The 22,296-nt window shown below is 36.1% G+C and overlaps 1 protein-coding gene across 2 annotated transcripts; it reads right to left on the reverse strand.

Annotated features, from left to right (window-relative positions):
• Positions 1-686: 686 nt before the first annotated feature.
• On the reverse strand, positions 687-6,493 carry LOC120216422 (linamarin synthase 2-like). 2 transcript variants are annotated; one of them, XM_039213857.1, is made up of 3 exons: positions 6,488-6,493; positions 1,711-2,208; positions 687-1,621 (listed from the first exon to the last, which is right to left on the reverse strand). In XM_039213857.1, the coding sequence occupies exons 1-3, from the start codon at positions 6,489-6,491 to the stop codon at positions 687-689; spliced, it is 1,437 nt and encodes a 478-aa protein (XP_039069788.1). In that variant the 5' UTR covers positions 6,492-6,493. The 2 variants fall into 2 exon arrangements, with proteins under 2 accessions (XP_039069788.1, XP_039069787.1); XM_039213856.1 differs by lacking the exon at positions 6,488-6,493 and having other exon boundaries at positions 1,711-2,218.
• Between the last annotated feature and the right edge of the window lie 15,803 nt (positions 6,494-22,296).

The following is a 22,296-nucleotide window of genomic DNA, read 5'->3' on the forward strand; positions in this document are numbered from 1 at the left end:
CGAACTATTGTGACGTTTGTCTAAAAAACGCCATTAAAGAACGATTCTTTTGCGGTGTTTTTTAGAAACACCACTAAAGTACTAGGTTTTAGCGTCGTTTGTCTAAAAATGCCACAATATATGTACCATATTGCGGCGTTTGTTTAAAAAATCCACTAAAGAACGATTATTTTGCGGTGTTTGTTTAGAAACGCCACTAAAGTAGGGTTTTGTGGCGGCATTTGTTTAAAAACGCCTCTAAAGTACTTATATTTAGTGGCGTTTGTGAAATAAACGCCGCTACAGTACGAGTTTTAGCGGCATTTATGAAAAAACGCCTTCAATGTTACTATTTTGTGGCATTTTGGATATAAACGCCGCGATATGTATAAATTTAGTGGCGTTTTCTTAAAAAACGCCGTGACAAACTCCGCTATGTACCTGTTTTGCTGTAATGCTATTGCCATTTTGTTTTCAATTTGCCATATTTTGTCCATTATTCTTCGAGAATCATCCATACTTTGCTAACATCCAAAAGCAGGTTTCTTTCTAACATGATTGGGTACATAGTAAGCACATTCACATCGACAAACGACACTGAATTTATGTTAAGAATACATTAAACTGAATCTCAAATAGACTATAATTATAGTGTCGAAAACAAAAACCACAGTTTTTATTCAATCAACGTATGCTAATTTTACTGCTCAACCGCGACAGAGGGTTTCTTCGATCATTCTATCAAAGTTGGCAAAGGAAGATCCTCCATTATTAATAGCAGCTTCAGCTTTCTTCTTCCATTCCCAGGCCTTTCGCCTTTTCCTTTTCCCATCATCTCCTTCCATCATCTGTCTAACAAGACTCTCCACATCGTCCCGCTTTATGTCCGGGTTGATTTCCACGGCAGTGCCCCATGTGTTGCATGCATATCGACAATTCGTCTGTTGATCTGCGAAGAAAGGCCAACAAATCAAAGGCACGCCTTCCGAAACAGCTTCCAATACAGAATTCCACCCGCAATGTGTCAAAAAAAGTCCAACCGCTGGGTGGGACAACACTTTCTGTTGGGGACACCAGCTTGTGATGAAGCCCCTTCCCTTTATTTCCTCCACGAATTCTGTTGGCAAAACAACCGATTCACCCATTACGACATCGGGTCTAACTATCCATAAAAACGGGTACTTACTGTTTGCAAGTCCCCATGCAAATTCTTTTAGATGATGATTTGACATCACTGTTACACTCCCATAATTCACATACAAAACTGAGTTGGGCTCCATTGTGTTAAGCCAATCGATGCAGGTTGTGTCTTCCTTCCATAGGCTTGAATTCAGCCACTCGTACTGTTGGATTTCCGGTATGTTAATGTTCCTACAGAGCGAGGCAAGTGGACCAATTGCATAAATATTTGGGGTTTTGTCTGCAAGAACTTGTAACACTTCTTTCTCCAACTCGTCGAATGTGTTGAAGATTATTGAAGAAGATTCTATACATTCTTGTGTTACTGCCATGGCGTAATTCAACATGAAGTCGTTGGGATCGGTGGTTCTTATAAAGCTCGGCATATCCTTGTAGCGCATATTAGGCATACCAGGGATATCTATCGGCATCTCAAGTGTCCCATCGCTGAGAAAGAGTTCATCTGCAAGGGATGATAACGTAAGAATTAAAATAAATAGAAGATCAAGTAACAAACTAAGAGGAAAACCTAAAATAATTTGTATTTGTAACCTTTGAATGGAACAATGCCTGTTTGAACAAGTTCTTTGTATTGAAGATATCCCATAAAACTAATAGTGGAAGACGTCCAGAGTTGAACATAAGGCACCCCAATGAGTTGAGCAGCTTTGGTTCCACAGTTCATAACTCCATCAGAAACTATGCAAGTAACAGGAGGAACTTTGGGCGAGGAATTCAACTTAGAGAGTAGTTCCAAGAATGGTGTGAAACAAGTTCGTCGTGTGGAATCACATATTGATGGGACAGGCTGAGTTGCATCGGCATCAGATGGTGGCAACCCATCAGGGATGGTTTCGAATTGGAAATCCGGCAGACCCTTAACGGCTTCTACCCCTCTAGACCGGATCAATCGTCGATGGTTAAACTCAGTGTTGACAAAGGTTATATGGAAGCCTCTCGAGTGCAAGAGCTTAGCCAGTTGCATCATGGGGTTAACATGGCCTTGTGCTGGGAATGGAAGGCATACTGCATGTGATTTAGCGGATCCAGCTGAAGCCATGGCTGAGGAAATAATAAGTAAGCAATGAACTGAAGTTAAAACACAAGGTCAATATGATGAATCTCCCTTCTTAAAAGAAAATGAGGTGGATAAAGACGGTAAAAGCGAACGGCAATTATGGTGTAAAATAATTGGATGGCGTTGCTTTCCAAGTGGGGCTGCTATCAGATTATATATGGATCTTCTGGCCTGCTTGATGTCTTCATCCATGCCAACATGGATCAGATTAAGATATGCGTTGGGTGAGTAGGAGAAAAAGAGAAGATGGTGGGTCAAACAAAAAAAATAAAATGAAACAAAGAAGATGATGAAATGAGACTAAGAAATTGACAATTTTAATAAACTAAAACAATTGTCCAAATAGTTTTTTAATATTTAAAGTTACTTAATTATTTTTTCATCATACAGCTATAAGCGTTGAATGCTTAGTGATGTGTATTTTAATAAAAATAATTATTTGATACATAAAATTCTAAATCAATAAATAGATTTTCATCTCAATAATACAAACTCCTAAATAAAAAAAATTGTTTTCTTAACTAAAATAAACTCTAAAATTCTTAATACGGAGAGTTATATTGCATATGTATCTCAGTTGTCTTAGAAATTAATCATTAATATTTTAAATCTCTAAAAATGATTGTGAAGAGAAATGAAATAACCAAAAATAAACTTAAAATTTGATTCAAATATTTAGAAATAAAGAATCCTATTCAACAACGAACACAGTCCTATTTTAGGAAGGATTCTGGTCCATTTTCCTAAATTAATCCAAACAGATTTCAAACATGAACTTTGAAATGTCAGGAAAATCCCTAATTCATACATGTATCAATATTTTTTTTCTCAGCAACTTGTGTATTTTATTATCGAGGGTGATCTTATCCCTAACGAAAAGCCTTATTAAAACCCCCTAATCCTAAGCGGTAGAAATGAGTACTCCACGATCGAAGGAGAGACACACAGCACGGAAACAACACTTCAAACCGGTTACAAATGCAGAATAAACAATGCTCTTAAGACCACTTATGAGAGAGTATAACGACCAGCATACAAATTACGAACTAAGCGACACTTAAGACCACTGCACAACAGCCAGCGAACAAACCATGATCTAGACAGCAGTACAGAAAAGCAGTAGAGCCAACGACACTCCTTACTAGCATGCTTTGAATAAATCATGTCTACTGAATCCTACCTGTAGACACCCATTTTCTTAAAAGATAGAACTAGTAAGAGTTCATCTCCTAAGAGGACTCTTCCACCACCATATCTTTTAAAGCAACAACCACACCAACGAACGTGCAACAACCGAGCAAGGAGTCTAGTTGCATTAGGATTATATTGTTAATAAGATTCTAAAAATAGTTAGTTTTTTCACTTTAAATACATGTAATCCTCACCATTTGTAAGATAGGATTTACATACAAAATACAGAGGAAAGCAAGGAAAATACAAAGACAAAGTTATTGTAAACGATTCGAAAAGAAAATAAAAGGTAGCATCTTTTTTTACATTGATTCGTTCATTTCTCGCATATGCATGTTATTTTTCTTGAGATTTGGTTTGAATAACCCAAAGCGTGGGTTGCACCGATGACCAAAAAGGGGTGGGCTTTCGAAGTTTCGAACCTAGATCTACTCCCGAGGCATGTTTATTTTCTTAAAGTATTTAATATTCCCTCTAAGTCAATCTTAATCTTTAATTTACCTTGAAATTTACCCTTTAATTTTATTTTTATATTAATTTCGTCCCCTATATATATATATTTAATTATATTTTTTTATTTATTTACTATATTCCTTTTTTTATTTATATTATATTATTTTTATTATATATCTTATATCATTATATATATATATATATATATATATATATATGTATAGATGTATTAATTTTTCTCCATTTACTATGTATATATATATTTTCTTAATATTATATTTTATACGTTTTTATATATATATTTTCTTAATATTCTATTTTTATTTATTTATATATATTATATTTTTACTTTATTTTATTTTTTTCTATTTTTTTTCTTAATATCGTATATATATTTATTTTTTATTTGTTTTACTTAGTATTATATATTTATTATTTTTATTTAGTAAATACTACTTTATATGTACACATTATTTTTATTCATTTTTAATTTCTTTTTCCTTTTTTATTTTTTTACTCCATTAATATTTTCCCTTTATCTGTGTCTTTGTTTTTTAACATTTGATTCATTTTGTTTATTTTTATTTTTTATTATTTTTTACGTGTTTTGTTATTTTCCATTTCTTTTGTTTTATTTATTATTCTCACGTTTGCACACTTGCTATACTAATTCGATTTTATACTCCGCTACGAATCTAATATTTTTATCTTTTAAGGGTATTCAAATCAATCAATTGTAAGTAATTTGAATTGGGTCTGTTAAATTTTAATTTAAATTTCGAATTTTCACAACTAAGACAACCGGAAAATTAATTGGTACCGAAAGGGCGGTTCAAGGGTGCTAATCCTTCCTTGACCGTAACCGACACATTTATGGTAAAAACGCAGATCAGGTAAGATGGTGTCCGACCCGCCTAAATTCGTTTTAAAATGGTCGGTAATGACTCCAATCCACATTTTTCAAGTCGAAGCCCAATTCCGGGGCCCAACCGAAAGACGGTTACGAAAGCTTAGCGACTCCGCTGGGGACATGTAAGTGAGTCAGGCTAAGGTAATTTCCAGTTGTCTTTTTAACGAAAAGGGTAAGTTTAAATTTTAAGGTAACATTTCGATCATTTTTACTTACTTTTGATTATATTTTGGGTAAATAGTTGTACTAATCGTTTTCTCGTGATTTCAGCCTTCAAATCTTTTTCATTTAAGGCTCTATACCCGAGCTCTAAACCCTGTCTTAAGTGAGGGTGAAAGCGACACCTTCGTGTGAATTTATTCACCGTGCGGGCCTAGCAAGTAGCCTTCGGGATTCATATACCTTATGTCTTCGTGTGAATTTATTCACCGTGCAGGCATAAGGGAATATGTCCTCTTGAGTTTAACTTAGTCTACATAAGCCTGTGATGTGTTTAGGACTAACGGTCTGGCAAGCCCAAGGGGGCACTAGCAAGGAGAACTCGGGTACCGTTTTTAGAACCTAAACCGGGAAACCATGGAGAATTAGAGCCTACCCCGAAACCACATTCCAAAAGCTAGGATATTTTTACCCTAACCATTTTCTTTTTTTTTGTTTCTTTCGTCATTTATTTTTATTTTTATTTTACTAATCCTTTTGCCTTTGTGTTTGTTTTCTAGCATTTGCATCATAACAAGAGGCTATTGATCCTTAAAAAGCGTTTGTTAAACACAAAATAAATCTGAATTAATGGACAAAGGTGTTGTAATACAAGAGATTAAAAACGCTAAGGCACGACTTTGGTCCGAGAAGACTCAGAAAGAGAAGGGAGACAATCTTCAGGGAAATTATGTTTCAGAGCTTGTTAGTTACGCATCTGTTAGCCTGAAACAAAAGGATGTCCAAGAACTGCGAAATATTTGGGACAATTGGGGGAATGATAGAAAGTAGAAGTTCAGCCAACGATATGGTGATATTGCCCTCTTACTCCATGTCAAGACTGATGAGCCCCTGCTCCAAGCATTAATTCAATTCTGGAACCCGTGATATAGTTGTTTCACTTTTAACCGGGAGGACATGGTGCCCACAATTGAAGAGTATACTACCCTACTGCACTGTGAAATCATCAGACTAGAGAGGGCATATATCAAACACATCAAGAGTCAGCCTTTCAAGAATGAACTAGCTAAGATTGCAAGGGTTAATGAAAAATGGATGACTGATCGAATTTGACACAAAGGTAACGGGGAAGGAATCGAGTGGATCCACATAAGGCAACTAATAAAGAACCACCCTGATGAATGGAAGACTATAGACCTTTTTACAATAAGTCTGTACGGTCTGATTATATTTCCGAAGACTTTGGGCTGCATCAACGCAGCCGTGGCAGAACTATTCGAACAACTTCCAAGGCGAGTCAACCTAGCACTGGCCATCTTAGCCGAAACCTTTCGATCTCTCAACCATTGCAGAAGAACTAGCGGAGGAAGGTTCGTTGGATGTATTTAGCTCATTCAAGTCTGGATTCACAACCACTTTTGGAAGACTAATGGGGTAGCCTATCACCGATTCAGCACTACCTATTCACCTTTGGGAGAATTCATCACTAGGAAATGGCATGAAGATGCTTCATAGGAAAAGTGGATGAAAGTTTTTACACATCTTTAGGATCGGGATATTACCTGGAAAGCCCCCTAGTTGTTCCTCAGTGACGTTCTTTTCCGGTGTGGGGATTCTGATACTATGACCTTACTCGGACTTCGGGGTGCAGTTGGGTATGCTCCGTTGTTAGTACTTAGACAATATGGGGTACGCCAGTTTGTCCCGGTAACATGTGGGATAGCTAGATCAGAGTTTGTGTATAATGGTGAAAGTTATAAGAAGAGGATCAAGAAAGCAGCTGATTCGTGGAAGAAAGTATACCGGATGGATGTTGTGGCTGCCAGAGACATGCTTACTCCAGATTATGTGGAGTGGCGAAGACTGAGAAAGAATGATAACATCCCGGTGCCAGAATGTGAAGACACCCCGACCATGGAGGAACATCTCAGGCACGTCCCTTCTGAACTTGAGAACTGGAAGCTGAATGTTATCTATGGAAGCTAGATGCCGAATCTCAGAAAGATAGACCAGACAAACTGGAAAGAGAACATAAAAGAGTCCGTTTTGAGCTCGAGGATTTGAGAAAAGGGTATCAAGATAGAGTCAAGGATAATTCCAAGTTGAAAGTAACCTCTGAATACTGGAAATACAAAGTTCATAGCTTAAAAAGAAAGTTCGAGGGGTCTGATGAAAGAGATTGGAAAGGACTGTTGAAAACTGTTCAGAGGCGCTTAGCAGATAATCAACATCAAAATCAATGCTTGAGAATCCAGATGGTTGACCTAGAAAAACAACATGAGAGAGATGGAAAAACAATATCCGAGTTAGAAGTTATTGGGGATAGATTCAAGAAGCAAACAACCAAGCTTCAGATAGTACCCTTCGACGAAGGCCCGTAGTGGCGTTTCCTTTGGGAGCAAGCACAACAAAGGGTGAAAGCTAAAGACGCAGTCATTTGAGATTTCCTGGATCAAGTGCAAAAAGCAGCCCGTCATCTTCACGGCCTGGCAAGGGAAGATGGAGTGGTTCGACAAGGCATTCAACCAATGACAGATGAAGGCAGAAGACTTGTCAACCTACTAGAAACTGTTCAGGGTCTAGAGGATTTAGTCCGAACGTACCTTTGATTATTTTTTATGTCTCTTACAAGATAAAACATTTTTGTCTAAATAAGGATTATTTATAATAATAGACACTTTTATGGATCAATGCCACGAACATTTCATGCATTTTTGCATTTTGCATATACATTTCATTTTTTAAGCATTTTCATAAACATGAAATTTCTTCATGGAGAATTCGATGAAGTGGTTTTAACCACATGACACCACATGGAAGCAAGATTGTAACATAAAAAAAAAACTAAAATCACGACGAATGAGCCCGATCAGCTGGTTGTATGACTAAACCTGCCAGGATGATCTGAGAAGAGAGTCCATATATCCTAAGGGCTACAATGTTGAAGCTATTTGCAGTTGCCACATATGATGCTTCGTACATTCCTCTGAGAACTATAAGGCGATGAAGCGCGAGATCCAAAACCTGATGGATTCAGGGGCATGGACAGCCGAAGAAGGGGACATTGCATATATCATTTGCACTTAGAGGATTGGTTTGTTTGAACACGTCTTTGATATTTCATGTTTGCTTAATCTTTTAAACGATTAAATTTATGATACTTTCTAAGGTGGAACAATTAAACAAATTTTAATCTTTAGTTCTTTGAATATTAAATGAATTAAGGATTCTTTTAATTCTTCAAGAATTATAGATTTTTGACATATGGCAAGATTAGACCTTTCTTATCCTGTCTTAAACCCCAAAATAAAATACCTTGATTCTTTACCTAAAATAACTCATGGTCATTACCAAAAAGACCAAAGTTTGACATTACATCCCTTTGAAACTTTTGAACATTGCCTTTATCTTTTGATACACCCATACATTTCTTTGAGTCAAATAAAGTCACACCATTGTCTTTTTAGACTCAAAATTGACATTTTTATGCCATTAAAACTCAAGGCATTGAGTTGTTCATTTGAACATGAGCCTTCTTCTAAGACACAACTTGGGGCATCTCGCAAAAAGCATGAACATTGAGACATGTTAGGGGCAAGAAGCAGAAAGAAGAATTTACTCGGAATAATTCTACCATGCATTAATTGCACTATTTTCATATGAATAAAAATAATCCTGAAAAATCTATCATCCTGAAGATACCTTTTCTGTGAGGACTTCCATGTATGAAATGATGAACGACTTTATTTTTTCATCCCTTCACAACAGGAGAAGATATATATCCCTTGTGTCCCCTTTTGAGCCTATAGTATTTTTTTCTTCTGATTCAACCCTAACCAAGGATCACCCTCCACACTGGGGGGCAAGGTGGAGAAAATCTGCTCGCATGAGTGAAGACATTGATTCAGATGAGATACCGAAAGGTGAAGCAAATGCCAAGTGCGAAGATTCAATCCGAACAAAAAGAGAAAAAAAGAGAAAATAAAAAGAGAAAAAAAGGAAAATTGAAAAAAAAGAAGACAAGATGCGTATGCAAAGATTCTCTTGATTCAAACGACGCATCGAGATTCAAAATATGAGATTGATCAAGCACAATCATTTCTGAATCACTGAATCACTTCACTCGAAGATCATAGAGCATCAAATGAGATTGATCGAGCACAATCATTTCCGAATCACTGAATCACTTCACTTGAAGATCATAGAGCATCAAGAGAGACACACATACGTACATATTCAAATTGAGCAAGATATGATTGAAGACATCAGAATGAATTGATCCTTGGTTCAATCACCCTTAAACAATTGTTTGGGCCTTTTATCCATTTATTTCATAACCATGAACCATGACCTACGTAACGTGCCTTAAAAGTCCATTCTAATCATACATGGATTTCTGAACAGAAGAGACTATCTTCAGATTTCATCCCGCCCATCAGAATTAATCTTTATTTGCAGAAAATAGTGTAATTAATGCATGATAGAGAAAAATAACAAAAGAGGGTTCAATACATAAATTCTAAATGACATCTTGAAACCAAAGGAGGATTCGAGTTGAAAACCTGAAAAGGCGGCTCGAATACAAAAATTGGGCAGCTGAGGTGATTGCACAAATTCCTTGATAAGGCATCGCATAATCTGAGCTTGACCATGAAAGTTGGGAATCGGAGAACACTTCCAATAAGAGGAGCATGCAAGATACCCCATCAAACCTTTGAGCATCAATTAAACAAAAATGCCAAACCTTTGACTAAACATAATAACCTGAGACATTTTTATCCTTTCCTTACTTAACCATTTCCCAAAAATAGATTTGATCTTGGCACATGTCAAACGGCTATAATTTATTGAAGGATTAACAATATAATTAATTCTTTGATATCTAATGAACTCTAGTTTTATGATTTGTCTCAATTGTAAAACCGTGAAAGGGGAAATATTTTCAAAACTTTTGCTAAAACATTTTTTGAAACTCTTTTTTGATATATTCAGAACTTTGAAAATAAAAAAGAAAGAAAAGCATTTTTTTTCAAAACAAAACAATCTCTCTAGAGTGGATCTTGGTAAATGACATGTGGCTCTCAAACATAAAACTCATGCTTAGAATCAATGCTGAAGCAAGAAATCAGGAACAATGAGGGCATCTTTGAAGATTCAATATCAAATGTTGGGGCAGTTTTTTAGATTTAACATCAAATGTTGGGGCATCTTTTGAGATTCAACATCAAATATTGGGGCATCTTTGGGAATTCAACATCCCGATGCTAATTATCAGACCTTTTGAAGGCATTTCCTCCATATGCAGGAACAAGCACACAAAGCACGAGACTTCATCTAGGGGATAAAACATAACTAATTCATGTTACATGCATCTTAGACATACTTAAGAGCATCGCATTTATCATTTTTGTATACATAAGTTTTTACAGCTTTTAGAGTCAAGTTTTAACTTCAAGATGAAGGATGCTCGATTCAAAAGCACATGGTGGTTGCTCTACCTCACAGCGAAGGGGCGACTGTCTGACAACAAAACAACTTTCCAGTTTCAGTCAGAGTCAATTTCAACTTCACGGCGAAGGATATTGAACTCAAAGTGACACAATTCGCTCGAGAGTAAATTTCAACTTCATGACGAAAGATATCTAGCTCGAAGCCAAACTTCACAATAAAGGGGTCATCCACGATTTCGACTTCACGGTGGAGGGAATCATATCCACCCACAACATACAATACTTGGATTTCAACTTCACAATGAATTATATCCAAGTCAAGGCTCAACTTCACGATGAAAGGACCACCTGCGATTTCAACTCCACGAAGGAGAATATCGTGCCACTTGAGACAACACAAGTTCAACTCCATAACGAAGGGATGACTGGTTGTAAACAAATAATTTCCCAATTTCAGAGCCAATTTCAACTTCACAGCGAAGGATATTGGACTCGAGACAACACAAGCTCAACTTCACAGCGAAAGGGTGGTTGGTTGTCAACAAACAATTTCTTAGTTCCATAGCCAATTTTAACTTCACGGTGGAGGATATTGGACTCGGAACAATACAACTTACTTGGATTTCAACTTCACGATGAAGAATATCCAATTCCAAGGCTCAACTTCACAACGAAGGGGTCATCAATGGTTTCAACTTCACGATGAAGGGAATCGTGCTCACCACTGTCTCTCTTGAGACAGTTTCCAAGTTTCCCTTGAAACAAAATCTTTAAATTTATTTCTACTAAAACAAATTTTGTCTCCCTTGAGACAGTTTCTCTTGAAACACAAAATCTTCAAATTTATTTTCCTTAAAACAAAATTTTATTTCCCTTGAGACCGTTTTTCATGAAACAACAGATATCTTTGAGATCGTTTCCCTTGAAACGAATTCTATCTCTTTCGAGACAACTTCTCTTGAAGCATCATCTAAACCGTTACACTCAGCTCAGATACATACTTGAGATGGTCGAGGAGCATTTCTCAAATCAAAAATAGAATGTACACATCAGATTTGAATATTTGAAGAATTCAAGATCAGGGATCAAAACTTGAAGATTCAAGAATCAAGATTCCAGACAGGCAACCGGAGATCGAGATTTCTCTCCAGAGCCCCAAGATAACATATGTTGCATATGCATTTTAGGCACACCTAAGAGCATTACATCCATAGCATCACATATATGCATAACTTTTTCAGGTTTTAGCTAGAGTCAATTTCAACTTCGCGACGAAGGATATTGAACTCAAAGCGACACAATTTTCTCGAGAGTAGATTTCAACTTCACGACGGAGGATATCTAACTCGAAACCAAACTTCCCAATAAAGGGGTCATCCACGGTTGCAACTTCACGGCAAAGGGAATCGTGTCCACCCGCAACATACAATACTTGGATTTCAACTTCACGATGAAGGATATTCAAGTCAAGGCTCAATTTCACGACGAAGGGGCCATCCGCGATTTTAACTCCACGACGGAGGATATCGTACCCGCACATCCACGATTTCAACTCCACGACGAAGGATATTGTGCCATTTGAGGCTCAACTTAACGACGAAGGGGCTTCCCAGTTTCAGAGCCAATTTTAACTTCACAGCGAGGGATATTGGACTGAAGACAACACAAGCTCAAATTCATAATGAAGGGGAGACTGATTGTCAACAAACAACTTTTCAGTTTCATTCAGAGTCAATTTCAACTTCACAGCGAAGGATATTGAACTCGAGACAACACAAGCTCAACTTCATAGCGAAGGGGCGACTGGCTGTCAACAAACAATTTCCCAGTTCCAGAGCCAATTTTAACTTCACAACGAAGGATATTGGACTCGAAACAATACTACCCACTTGGATTTCAACTTCACAACGAATGGGCCACCCGCGGTTTCAACTTCACGACAAAGGGGAATCGTGTACACAAGCAACATCCATCTCAAGATTGGATTTCAACTTCACGACGAATGATATCCAACTCAAAGAAGGGTTATATTTCAACAAAGACCTTCGAGTTCGACTACCCTCAGCTCCAAGACACATAATTTGTAGCATAACTCAAGGCAAGAAGGGTTATCTATCATCAAATACCTTCGAGTTCGATTACATTCAACTCAGAGGTAAATCAAATTTATAGCATAGCTCAAGGCAAGAAGGGCTATCTGTCAACAAAAATTGTTGAGTTCGATTCCATTCAGCTCGATGACACCTCAATCACACTATTATCCGACTGCAATCGAGGTTTTCAAGCCGAGAAGAAGATATGGGTTAGTCGTGCCTTAGTAGCAAGAAGTCTTTTTACCGTCAGCATAGCTTAAGTCGAGAAAAACTATCTGTCAACGAAGACTTTTCGAGTTCAGTTTCATTAAGCTCGAGGGCATATCAACCATATTATGGAGTCAAGGGATTACTTTCCAGTCGAATTTTTAGCCAAGGTCTTTAAACCGAGAAGAAGACCAAAGTGGACTACAACGAGAAGCCACATTCTGATTCAAATCATTTCAAGATGGACTCGACTTCGTGACGGAGGAGCCATCCACAACTCAATTCGACATGGAGTTATTCTTCAACTCCACTGAACGAAAATTTGTGTCTTTTTATCTTTGTCCTATTTTTTGTTCCACGAAAAAGGACAAAGAGGGGCAGCTGTAGACACCCATTTTCTTAAAAGATAGAACTAGCAAGAGTTCATCTCCTAAGAGGACTCTTCCATCACCATATCTTTTAAAGCAACAACCACACCAACAAACGTGCAACAACCGAGCAAGGAGTCTAGTTGCATTAGGATTCTATTGTTAATAGGATTCTAAAAATAGTTAGTTTTTCACTATAAATACATGTAATCCTCCCCATTTGTAAGAAAGGATTTACATACAAAATACAGAGGAAAGCACGGAAAATACAAAGGCAAAGCTATTGTAAACGATTTGAAAAGAAAATAAAATGTAGCATCTTTTGTACATTGGTTCGTTCATTTCTCGCATGTGCATGCTATTTTTTTTTTTTGAGATTTGGTTTGAATAACCCAAAGTGTGGGTTGAGCCGATGACCAAAAAGGGGTGGGGTTTCGAACTTTCGAACCTAGATCTACTCCCGAGGCATGTTCATTTTCATAAAGTATTTAATATTCCCCATAAGTCAATCTTAATCTTTAATTTACCTTGAAATTTACCCTTTAATTTTACTTTTATATTAATTTCGTCCCCTATATATATATTTTTAATTATATTTTTTTATTTATTTTCTATATTCCTTTTTTTATTTATATTATATTAATTTTATTATATATATCTTATATCATTATATATATATATATAGATGTATTAATTTTTCTCCATTTACTATGTATATATATTTTTTATTAATATTATATTTTATACGTTTTTATATATATATATATATATATATATTCTTAATATTCCATTTTTGTTTTTATTTATTTATATATATTATATTGTTACTTTATTTTTTTTTCTATTATTGTTTTTCTTAATATCATGTATATCTTTATTTTTTTTTATCTATTTTACATAGTATTATATATTTATTATTTTTATTTAGTAAATACTACTTTATATGTACACATTATTTTTATTCCTTTTTAATTTCTTTTACCTTTTTTATTTTTTTACTCCTTTAATATTTTTCCTTTATCTGTGTCTTTGTTTTTTAACATTTTATTCATTTTGTTTATTTTTATTTTTATTATTTTTTTACGTGTTTTTATTATTTTCCATTTCTCTTGTTTTTTTATTATTCTCACGTTTGCACACTTGGTATCCTAATTCGATTTTATACTCCGCTACGAATCTAACGTTTTTATCTTTTAAGGGTATTCAAATCAATCAATTGTAAGTAATTTGAATCGGGTATGTTAAATTTTAATTTTAATTTCAAATTTTCGCAACTAAGAGAACCGAAAAATTAATTGGTACCGAAAGGGCGATTCAATGGTGCTAATCCTTTATTGACCGTAACCGAGTCCCGAACCCGACACATTTCTGGTAATAAGGTAGTTCATGTAAGATGGTGTCCGATCCACCTAAATTCGTTTTAAAATGGTTAGTGGCGACTTCAATCCACATTTTCAAGTCAAAGCCCAATTCTGGGGCCCAATCGAAAGATGGTTACGACACTACCTTTGCAATTTGATCCATCGTATTGTTACAATCCCTTGAAACATAAACAAATTGGATCTTCCAAATTAAATGTATCTTTCGATATATCTCTTTGAAAAAAAATCCCACTGCCTCCAAGGAAGAAAGAGAGGGCAAGAGATCCAAATCAACGCTACTTTCGAATCGGATTCAACAGCTAACTTAGTCTTCCCGAACCAGGTAGACTCGTATTGAGAAATAAGTAAACTGTCACTCAATGCTGCTATATTCAACATTACCTCTACTTTTTTCTTTGTTTTCAATAAGTTGAACATTCACTCGTTTGCAAAAAATCTCAAAAGCACCTCGGGCCAAGGGTTTGGTAAAACCATCTGCAATTTGATGAAACGCGGGCACATATTGTACCTGTAATTGTTTAGCAGCAACTTTCTCATGAACGAAATGCACATCTAGATCAACATGCTTGGATTGAGCAAGATAGATTGGATTGGCGCTTATTGCAATAGCACTAGGAATTGACACACTAGATGGTAGGAGGTGTGACCTGAACTACACCCAGATCTGCAAGCAAAGCACTGATCCACGTTATTTTTACAACAACATCAACAAGACTTTTTTACCCAACTTCCATGGTTGAGCGTGAAATAGTCATTTGTTTCCTGGATGACCAGGACACTAAACAATTTCTAATAAAAACACAATGACTAGACATTGATCGTCTATCATCCATATCACCACCCCAGTCTGCATCAGCAAATGCAACAACTTGAAGGTTAGAACCAGTAGAAGTGAAGGCCAAGCCATAATTAAACGTGTCTGCCAAGTATCAAAGAATTCTCTTAACTTCCATAAGATGAGACTCACGAGGGGCTTGCATGTATTGAGCAACCTTGCTCACATTGAGAGCTATATCAGGTCGAGTATGACACACAAACAACAGTGAGCCGATAATGCTAGGAAACTTATGTGCATCAACTAAAAGATTGTCTGCATCCTAAGACAGCTTAGTAGACACAACCATAGGAGAAGTAGTTGGTGTGACCTGAGCCATTTTCATTTTTTTCTAGAAAATCCAATACAAACTTCTTCTAACTCAACACAAGAGAATATGCACACCGTTTAACCTCGATGCCCAAAAAAATACGACAAGTCACCAAGATCCTTAAGAGAGAACTAACAAATGACATACTCAATATGACTCAAAGACTCTCATGTCAAGATGATATCATCAACATACACGAGAATAAATGTACAAACTACATCCTGAATAGTGACAAAAAGAGAACAATCTACTTTGGATTCTCGAAACTCTAACGCAAATAAACTATCGCAAAGCCTAGTATGCCAATTGCGTGGCGCCTGTCTCAGGCCATAAAGAGCTTTCTGAATCTTACAAACTAGCATAGTACCATCAGGGGCATATACTTTAAACTCGGCTTGCTACTGCATAAAAACATCTTTACACAACCCGTCATTGAGAAAAGCGTTATTCAAATCTACTTGGCAAAGTGACCAATTCTTCGAGACAATCAAGGACAACACAACATTGACTGTGGAAAACCAAACCACTGGACTATAAGTTTCTTGGAAATCTTGACCGGTCACCTGAGATAGCTCTTAGCAACCAGGCAAGCTTTATACCTTTGCACAGTGCCATATGCATTCTTCTTAAGCTTGAAAAGCCAGTTACACCCTACAACAGTCCTCACTTCTAGAAGTTTAACCAAAGTCCAGGTGTCATTTTTCTAGAGAGCAGCAAGCTTATCATGAATAGGTGCTGTCCACTTATCAGACCAAAAAGCCTCACAAACAGTGTTAGGTACCATCTCATCCATACTACTAAGAAATACTTTAGGCTTGAAAATGCTAGCCTTATTGTGAGTGCACATAGGGTGAATATTTGCCACAATAGATGACTATGAAGTGGATGGATGAGCAGCAATCGATTGTTCAAGCACCCGAGACTCATCGCAAGACCCCATATCTGACGCAGAAGTAATACCTACAGTTACAGATGCCTGAGAAGAAACAACAGATGTGTCCTCACCAGTTGGTAAAACTAAATCAGAAGGAAAATCAGGAACAATAGGATGACTAACATTAGCAGGTGAGAACACAGGAGAGGCATGCACTCATGAGGAAGCCCTAGGTACATGTAAACTCTATAGATGCATGAACACATCTAACGGAGGGGCTTTTTTGGCCAGATGTAGAACCTGAGGAATGTGAGGATGAAGCTGCAAAAGGAAAGAGCATTTTATCAAACTTAACATGACGAGAGATATAGACACGTCCATCAGGAGCAAGAAACTAAAATCCTTTATGATGAGGAATGTAGCCTAAGAATGTACACTCCTAGGATCGAAACATAATCTTGTGCTTGTGAAACATCCGCAAATGAGGAAAACATTGACAACCAAACACTTTCATGAAAGTATAATCAGATTGGTTATGAAATAATTTTTCAAAAGGGAAGATACCCTGTAGCACATGTGTAGGAAGTCTATTGATAAGATACACAACAGTGATTACTGCATAAGACCAGAACTTCAAGGGAAGTGAAGCCTGAGCCAACATGACGAGGGCTAATTTAATCAAGTGGCGATGTTTTCATTCTACAACCCCATTCTGTTCATACGTGTGGGAACACGTTACACGATAAACAAGTACCTCCTTGGCCAGAAGACTAGTCAGTGGCCTATATTCACCACCCCAGTCACTTTGAATGGCTTTAATGGGTAAGGAAAATTGAGTGGCAACCAAGCTCTTAAACAACTGAAAAGCAGTCATAACTTGAGACTTGTATTGCGGCAAGTACAACCAAGTATGGCGATTGCAAGCATCAACAAAGGAAGCATAGTACCTAAACCCATTAGAAGAAGTAGGTATGGGACCCTACAAATTAGAGAAAACAAGTTGAAAAGGTTCAGTGTACACAATTTGAGAAGAATCAAAGGGTAACTTATGGCCTTTCCCAATACAAAAAGAAACATAAGTTTTATTAGAATAATTTGAAATATGTACATGCAAAAGATTACAAACATTCTTCAAAGTATTAAGCGAAGGATGACCCAAGCGTCTATGCCACAACTTAGATAAATCAAAAGAAGTAGCTAGATTAAGACTAGCAGGATCATAGAAGTTTGAGTTATCAGCCAGTACAAAGGAGTAAAGGCCACCACGCTGCTTGCCTCTAAGAAGAATGCAACCAATAACTTCATCACGAACACAACAGTCATCAGCTCAAAACTAAAAAAGATACGATTGTCCCTAGCAAGCTTGGACACCGAGAAGAGATTCTTAGTTTTCTTAGGCACATGAAAAATATCATTCAACATTGAAAACATTTTGAAAACATATATATTATATATAGTTTTTAAAAACATTTTTAAAAACAAATATATAGTTTTTTTTTAAAAAATTTAAAAAATATATAATATATAGTTTTTGAAAACATATATTGTATAGTTTTTGAAAATATTTTGAAAACATATATAGTTTTTAAAACATTTTTGAAAACATATATAAAATATATAGTTTTTTTAAAAAATATTTTTTTGGGTACAAGGTGCGGTTCAACAGTAGCCCAACCGGGTTTGGGCTTGACCTAGCCCAAACTCGATTAGGGTTTCACACATCCCAGTCAGGCACCGCATAGGAGGGAAACAGAAAGTTCCAGAAGCATGAATGCCAACAGTCAGAAACGGCGTGAGATTTTCGGTCGGGGAAATCGAGACTGACCTATTGTAACATCCTCAATACCGGGTTAGTGACCAAATTGTAATATTTCAGGATTTGGTGATTAAAATGGAATAGTTGAAAATTTCAATGATTTATTTGGAAATATTACCTTAAAGATGCTACTAATTATAAAATGTATTAAAGGGCAAAAGGGTCATTTGACCAAGAAATGAATTAAAAATGAGATATGGTAAGGATTTATACACGTGTGAAAGGAGAGATTTCTCCAGAGCTTTATTCTTTTCTTCTTCTTCTTCATTTCCTCCCGTCTTTCCATAGCAAAGGTAAGTTTTCTGATTAGTTGATTATTTGTTGATTTTAAGTATGGGTTTTGATCATTAGATGATAACTAAGTTTAAGAAAATCTTAAGTTATCTTAAAATCAAAAGATAAATGAGTTAGAGAAGATTTGGAGTTCTTGAGTGAAATATTGAAATAGAGTTTATAATAAGAATTGAAAGTTAAATTTGACTTGTCATCAATCTAGTTAAGACATATAAAGTGTTAGAAGTTGAATTAAATCATGTTGTAAAGTTGGGATAATTCTTGAATCTCATAAGGAGGATAGGATTTTGGGGTTTAAGATGAAATAAATGAGTATAGATTAGTTTAAATAGGTGTATAAGAGTTAAGAATAGAAAAATGGATGAAATATGAAGATTTAAGAGAATAAAGAAGGGATTTTCGTGCTCCAAGTATCATTTCTAGGTTGTGTGCATCGATGCATCTTCAATGATCATCGATGCACTCTCAAATAATTAAACATCGAATGCAATTAGTGCATCGATGCATAAGGAGTGCATTGATGCACCTGCTTAGAATGCAAACATCGAATAGGATTTATGCACCGATGCATGGATAATGCATCGATGCACTTGTCAAGGTATGCATCGATACATGGTGTAGTTCATCGATGCATGCCTCCATTAAAAGATGAAAATGGCTTTCGTTTAGCCTATGAAGTGATAACTTAGAATATATCAATTAGTATATTGATATGTATCAATGTGGTATTATTATGTAGACATAGAATAAAAGCTTGTTCCAGATCAATTGAAGAATTATAATCAAATCAAAGAAAGTAAGGCTAAGGTGAGTGCAATTTCATTGTACTTATGTTATAGAATAAGCATTGGCTTGCGATGAGTCAGTGACGGATTTACTATGGTAATAAGTAACTCGTCAAATGTTATTTGATCTGTGAATTCTATGTATGCATAAGTATATGTGGCATGATTTATATGATTCATATGATATATGATACTGAACTACATGAATATATGAGAATATTGTATCAGTGGAATGATAGGTTTGACATGTTATTTTATGTGATACGTGTTTACATGATCACAAGACATGAGTTATATGAAAGAGAAAGTATATGTGATACGTGAAAGTGAATCATATGTTTACATGAAAAATGACATGAATTACATGAAAGTAAACTATGTGACTATATGCACATGTGATTTGTGAGAGAAGAAAAGTAATATGTAATCATAAGAGCAATGAAAGTGTATAAGTGAAAATGCCCATGGTATGTATATTGAGAGCTAGAGGTATAGTTGGCATGCCAAGAGTCGAGGGTGTACCTATGTTCTAAGAAACATATGGATAGTTTACTTAGGTTCTTCGGGACCTATTGACAGTTACCGAGGATCTTTATGACCTCTGGATAGTTACCGAGGATCTTTATGACCTCTAGATAGGTCCTTCGGGACATTTATACGAGATGTGGTGACAACATAATGGTGCACATCCTCAATAGACTCACGTATCTACAGTTCTCGCATGTGTACCATGGGCTAATAAAGAGATAATTTGAATAAACTAGATATGATGATATGTTTGTTTCCTTGTGAAATGTTATGGTATAATGGTACAAATGGTAATTATAAGATTATATGATAAAAGGAATCAATAATAGTGATAAGAATAAAGATGATGATATAGTTGCTTGTGTGTATTTGATTTACGATAGGATATATGTTTTACATTGCATGATATATATATATGTTGTATGGTATACGTGAGTACATGTTAAAGTATATGTGAATGAGTATAATTGATTGACATAATGAGATAATAACAAATCTATAAGATATATGATAGGGATATAAAAGATCATAGGAGTAGGAGAGAAGAGATATGAATGATAATGACATATATGTATATATGTACTTGTTACATGTAAAAGTATATGAGTTGTGTGAGATGATGATAATTATTGTTTATATATGATTACTAGTTAAAGTCACATTATATGTTTATTTCCTCACTAAGTCTGTGACTTAGCATGTAAGTGATTTACACATAGGTACAAAGAATCGGGAAGAACAAAAATAGGAGTGGCAAGAACAACAACACTACTAGAAGATCATATCAAAAGTAACAGATAAAGTATGTCTTTTGTCATGTATAGTGTTGGCATGTAATAAAAGTGTTAGTTACAAATGCTCTGATCCGTTTTGTCTTGTTTTGGTTAACTCGTGTACAATAACAATGTTATTTTAATAAAGTTTTTAAATTTCCTTGGTTTTCGTCAAGAGTTAAAGTTTGAAAAGTAAATGTGACACCTCGAACTTGTATTCGGGTCGGGTACGGGTTGAGGGTGTTACATTTAATGGTATCAGAGCTACGGTTTAGTTGATTCTCGATATAAACCGAAGTCTAGAGTATCTTATAAAGTATACATGCCAACAAAAGAGTGAAAACTTCTGATATGATATAATAGTAAGTGTGTTGTTTTGCTGATAGAATGATATGGGTATGTTTTTATAGATGTCCAAACATAATAGTTCTCGAAGTCAAGCGGGAGATAATCGACCAGCTGAAAGTAGTAATTCACCTGCCCTGGCCCGACAATGTGAAGAACAGGCACCTTCTGGAGTGCCTATAACTGATCAAGATGTGTTCTTTAGAACATTAGATGTTGTATTGACGCGTTTCCAACCTCCTGCTACTTCAACTCCAAGAATGAATGTTGCAAAGGAGTTGAGGGGTTTAGGAGCTCCAGAGTTTAGGGGTGCAGCCGAAGAAGGTCTTGTTACCGCAGACCTTTGGCTTAATGATGTAAAGGTTATGTTAGAAGGACTTCACTGTTCTGATGTGGAGAAATTAGATGGAGTGGTCTCCTTGCTTCGTGGGCAAGCTAGAATTTGGTGGACAAATGTTACTCTGAGATTGACAAGTGATCAAGTGACATGGTCTTTATTCTTAGAAGAATTTAAGCACAAGTATATAGTAGACCAGTTTATTCAGAAAATGAAGCAAGAATTCTTTAGTCTGAAACAGATGAATCGCACAATGTATGAGTACGAGTGCGAGTTTAATAAGTTAAGTCATTTTGCGACTGAGTTGGTCCCAACAGAGAAAGATACGTGTGAGTGGTTTGTAGAGGGTTTGCGCCCGAGGTTGAAAGAAATGTTAATAGTGCTGAACTTGTCTTCGTTTCAAGAAATAGTCCAACCCTCTAAAAGAATAGGGGCTTCAACGAGTTTTGCACCACCCAAGAGAGGTAGAGATACTGGTTTTCAGTCTCAGGCAATGACTGGATCGGTGGTATCCTCCGTTAGAGAATCAAATCAGACAAGAGCTAGACAGACCCAATCGATAGGGTCTGGTAATAGAAGACCACAACAGAGACATTGTCGGACTTGTGGAAGATATCACGGTGGGACGTGTAGAGTTAAATCTGGATCTTGTTTCCGATGCGAGGAAACAGGATATTTCATGAAAGATTGTCCATTGGGGACAGAAGAGCATGCACAGTTGGATCGATCTGCTTCTATGTCTCAAAGAGGAAGATGTAGAGGAAGAGGCAAAAGTCAACCTGAATCCTCTACTCAACAGGACATACGTTCCACTGCTCGAATGTATAATATTAATACCAATGAAAATTTTGATGATCCAGAGATAATAGCAGGTATTTTTCTATTGTACAGTAAATGCAGTATGATATTGGTTGATCCGAGTTGTATATATATATATGAGTAGTGAATGG

This window comes from Hibiscus syriacus, unplaced genomic scaffold (genome assembly GCF_006381635.1).
Source record: "Hibiscus syriacus cultivar Baekdansim isolate YM2019G1 unplaced genomic scaffold, ASM638163v2 tig00110160_pilon, whole genome shotgun sequence".
Classification (NCBI taxonomy): domain Eukaryota; kingdom Viridiplantae; phylum Streptophyta; class Magnoliopsida; order Malvales; family Malvaceae; genus Hibiscus; species Hibiscus syriacus.

Bases quoted from the DNA above. Each gene is read 5' to 3' on its own strand.
- LOC120216422 (XM_039213856.1), bottom strand. From the start codon at position 2,218: ATGGCTTCAGCTGGATCCGCTAAATCACATGCAGTATGCCTTCCATTC. The intron at 1,622-1,710 runs GTTACAAATACA...CATCCCTTGCAG, and splicing joins AGGCATTGTTCCATTCAAAG to ATGAACTCTTTCTCAGCGAT.